General features: G+C 32.1%; 1 protein-coding gene across 1 annotated transcript in view; it reads left to right on the top strand.

The window, feature by feature from the left end:
• Positions 1 to 4,771, top strand: part of KDM6A (lysine demethylase 6A) — a 197,883-nt gene that overhangs the window by 120,411 nt on the left and 72,701 nt on the right. Inside the window, exons 7-8 of the mRNA XM_037729060.1 lie at positions 920 to 974; positions 3,642 to 3,676. Of these exons, the coding sequence (XP_037584988.1) occupies positions 920 to 974; positions 3,642 to 3,676 (90 nt within the window). The remainder of the gene's footprint in view (positions 1 to 919; positions 975 to 3,641; positions 3,677 to 4,771) is intronic.

Genomic DNA, 4,771 nt, shown 5'->3' with positions numbered 1-4,771 from the left:
TTACAGATTGAATTGAGTTAATTACTTTTTATGCTAAAAATTTGTGGAGGCCCAGAAAATTTGAGTATACATTTGTGGGGATATCATTTAGAAGAGTTTCAAGAGACTTACTCATCTTTTTAAACTTAGATTTCATACCAGCTCAAGTACTTGTTTGTCTTATGCCTGGTTTAATGTTGATAAACTAGATGTTAAATGTCACCCAGTGTTCTTGATAATATGCATTCTTAAAAATTAGTATTATGCACTGATGTTAATGTACTTTCATGATACTATAAATGGATACTAAGTTCGTGGCTTAATATTGACTGGGAAATTATGCAGATTCTATACATACAATGTCACATTGTAAAAGGACAGTTATATTTGGTAGATGAACTTGGACATAGGCTATTTTAAAAGACAGTTAAGTACAGTGATTATTGAAAGATCAGTAAAGACATAAAGTTTTACACTCTATGACAATTCTCATAGTGATTTTTTTGTTTCAGAAGTTCATGTCTCATTTTGAGATAAGCAGTGGTGTTCTGACAATACCAACAGACTTCTACTTGGATTTTTAAAAATAATTATATATTCTCTATTTAAATTGTTGTATACTACTTCCTGTTTACTTGAAGACTTCAAAGTCTTCACCTTTGTCATATACATAAAAATATACATAGGATAACTTGGTAAAATTAACTCTTCTTCAACTTCTCCATTCTCAGCTGTCTCAAGAAAATAACCCCACAGCATGTCAGTTATCAGCAGTAAATATTCAAAGTGTTTCTAGTTGGTAGGCCACTGTATTTTTTTTTTTTTTGCATAGCATGTATTCATTATTATGTGTTAGACCTTACATACCTGGAAACTATCTTAAGATGCTTTTATGTGACTCTAAATTTAGTGCATTAATTTTCTCACTCTCCTCTTGCAGCATTTTCAGTTAGCTTTGGTTGACTGTAATCCCTGCACTTTGTCCAATGCTGAAAGTAAGTATTATTAAGTACCATAGTTTTCTACATGTATTCAGAACACTTCATGGCAAATAATAATGTTAGTGATAAATTCTGTACAATTTTTTCTTTTAGAATTGTTTAATGTAACTGTATTGGTTGCCATGGCTACTTACATATATGCAACCTGCAAGACCAGATACTGTGAACAGCCCGTGTATAAAATAGGCCAGTGAAGTAGGTTGTTGAATTAAAATTATCTGCACTAATGAAAAAGATTGATTTTTTTTCTGTTGCGTATTATATTGTAGATGACTCGGTAGGATTAAAAACAGATTTTGCTGGTCTTTTAGGAAACATGAGTATATAAAGATTCTTATCTGATAGCTTACTGATTCCTCCTATGTGGGATTAAAATTATTGGTAATTATGAAGACATATTTGTGACTTTTATTATGGTTTTGTGTATCCTATAAAAAGTTTGAGATGGCATTTTTCAATTAATTAGAAAAGAATGCATTTAAGCCATGTTCTAACGAAGTATTTTTTTCCAAAGTTATTTTCTGCTTCTATATAGATGTCTTTTCAAAAGCATTTCTAAAACTAAGACTACTTTTCACTAATATCTCTCTATAGTACTCTTTTTTAAGTGATTTACAGGAGGCTAAGGCAGGAAGATCACTTAAGTGCAGGAGTTCGAAGATGCAGTTGAGCTACTGTGGCACCACTGCGCTCCAGCCTAAGTGGCAGAGAAAGATCCCTGACTCAAAATGAAACAAAAAGCAAAAAAAAGTAACTTACAGCAAAAACTGACTTTCTGAAACCTGGAATCCTTTGTATTATATGTTTATCAATTACATATGTTTATCAATAATTATATATTTTGGTGTATTTATTTAGTATACGCTAAAGTATCCAGTAAAAAGGTTTAAGAATATTCATAGAAGCTGAATTTCTTAAAAACTTTCTTAAAAAATAAAATTTTTAATTGGTATGAGCAATTAATGACAATTTCAGTCATACAAAGGATTCTAGGTTTTAGAAAGTCAGTATTTTGCTGTAAGTTACTTTTTTGTTTTTAGTTTTCGTTTCATTTTGAGACAGGGTCTTTTTCTGCCACTTAGACTGGAGTGTAGTGGGGCCATAGTAGCTCAACTGTAGCCTTGAACTGCTGCACTTAAGTGATCTTCCTGCCGTTGCCTCTTGTAAATCACTTAAGAAAGAAAAGAGTACAGAGAGATATTAGTGAAAATTAGTCTTAGTCTTTAGAAATGCCCTGGGAAATTGTTGAATCAGCGAAAATGCTATAGAATTTTCAATATAACATGGATTAAGAAATAGTATGGATTAAATCATAATCTAAGCCAGATGAATTATGTCTTACTTTTACTACAGGTAATTTCCTGAGAAAATGTAAAGGATTTTTATCTTCTTAAATGAAATTCAGGATCCAGTACTGATTAGTGTGTTTGTAGAATAAATGGTGGAAAAATAACAAATACAGCAATATTTTCTAGTTTCTAAGATAAGGTTTGATTTGAAAAAATTGACTCATTGGTTTAGTAGTTTATAAAGTTTTAATTTATAACTTTTTCTTAATTATTCAGGTTATATAAACCGTCTAGAATATATAGTTGCTTAAAATTCTTTTCAAATTAGTTTATGAGAATAAGGAAACAGCTGACTATCCTTTAATTCATTATGGTCTAGTACCTAAAAGGTAACTTTGATAAGTCAGTTTGAATGATAACTTTTTACGGATGTCTCATAAATATCAAACTAAATATTTTGGCAAATTCTCATTCTACTCTGTTGAGTTTAAATCTCAGTTGTAGATCATTACTCTTGACGGAAAAATGTCTGCATAGGTAGGATGAGTGCCACATGGCAGAAAACTGTTGAATTTGAAATAGAACCATCCTGAGTATTCTTTCAAGTCGGCTATGCCTCTTTTTCTGTTTAGTATTGAGAAGGGAAACGGGAAATAGGATGACCATTATTCATTTAGCCCAGGACTGAGGAATTTCCTGGGATTTTCAGTGCTAAAAGGTGGTTGGTCACTCAAACGGGAGAGCATGTTCTCTGTTTAGACTTTTGGCTATTGCTGTTCAGTTGATTTGACCTGATTACTGGATAACTATGATATTGCCTGATGTCACAACAAATGTAGGTACCTACTTTGAGCCAGTATTACTCTTTTCAACACTAGCCTCTTTATTGTCTTTGTAAAACATAGTTCTCTTTGAATTTTTTATGTCAACATTGATTTGTACTTTAGTTTTAACATTTTTAAATTAAATATTGACTTTGCTCTTTTTTGACTTGGAATTCAGTTTTTAAATACTGCGTTTTGAAATGTATAAATTATAAAGGTTTTCTCTATTTGTTTAATATTGCCCTTTTGAACTTTGTAAAACGTATATTCACTTGCTATAGATTTAATGCTAATTTTAATAACAACATTGACAGAAATTTCATTTTATAATGACCAACAATGAATACATGTGGTTTCTTAGGATTGTGTTGTTTAGTGTATTTGTTTATATATTCTGTTTTAGTAAAAGCAAATAAAAGTTATATTTTCTATTACTTAAATCTATATAATGTAGACTGTGATAATGTTTGATGTTTTGTTATTCTTAATTTGCCCCAAATTCTGCTGTATTATTACTGATTTTTTTTATTTTTCATCATCCTTTGCAGTTCAGTTTCACATTGCCCACTTATATGAAACCCAGGTAAGTATTTCAACTTTATTTAAAACAAAAGCAAACAAAAAATCATCACTCCTATCATACTTTACTGAAATCAGAAATGTACAGATAATTTAATGGCGTTCTGGGCATTACTTCTTAGGTAAACTTTATATTTTATGCTCATTAAATATGATCAAGATGCTGCTTAGTAAAATAGTTATTCCACAGAGTGCTTGCTGTGTACAAATAAATTACAGTTAATATTTTCATTTAAACTTAATTCATTTGCAGCCAGGCGCAGTAGCTTATGTCTGTAATTCCAGTGTTTTGGGAGGCCAAGGCGGGCAGATCACTTGAGGCCAGGAGTTCAAGACCAGCCTAGCCAACATGCTGAAACCCTGTCTTTACTAAAAATACAAAAAATTAGCCAGGCATGGTGGCAAGCACCTATAATACCAGCTACTCAGGAGGTTGAGGCACAAGAATTGCTTGAACCCTGGAGGTGGAGGTTGCAGTGAGCCGAGATAACGCCACTGCACTGCAGCCTGGGCAACAGAGTAAGACTGGCTTAAGAAAAAAAGAAACAGCTAAACTTGATCTAGATCATTTGCAAGCTGAAATGTCTATATTTAAGATTTCTCTTATTCTTAATGCCAAATGTCGTTCTTTCTTTTCAAAATGTTTATAGATAGTTGTTGTAATGCGTTGTTTTTTAAAAAAAATTCTTTTGCTTTTTCTTAAGACTAAAATAACTCTTCTACATGTCACTATTGGAAAGGCATAAAGAGTCACCTCTTGATGTCCTTGCCATTAATTTCATAGCTCCTTTACTTTAAAAAACTTTTAAATTTTAGAACATCTTGGTTTTGTTTGTGTTGATTGATACACAGTCAAGATTGGTACATCTTGATTTTGCTTAGTTGTATGATGAAAGTTTACAACATTGGGGGAGTTGGGGGCAAGAGGAGAGAGAGCATTAGGGCAAACACCTAATGCATGCAGGACTTAAAAGTTAGATGATGGGTTGATAGGTGTAGCAAACCACCGTGGCATATATATACCTACGTAGCAAAATTGCACATTGTGCACATGCATCCCAGAACTTAAAAAAAAAAAGTAGCTGGGCGCAGTGGCTCA

This window comes from Cebus imitator, unplaced genomic scaffold, assembly GCF_001604975.1.
Source record: "Cebus imitator isolate Cc_AM_T3 unplaced genomic scaffold, Cebus_imitator-1.0 Scaffold289, whole genome shotgun sequence".
NCBI classification, from domain to species: domain Eukaryota; kingdom Metazoa; phylum Chordata; class Mammalia; order Primates; family Cebidae; genus Cebus; species Cebus imitator.
This window is presented reverse-complemented; position numbering and strand designations above follow the sequence as displayed.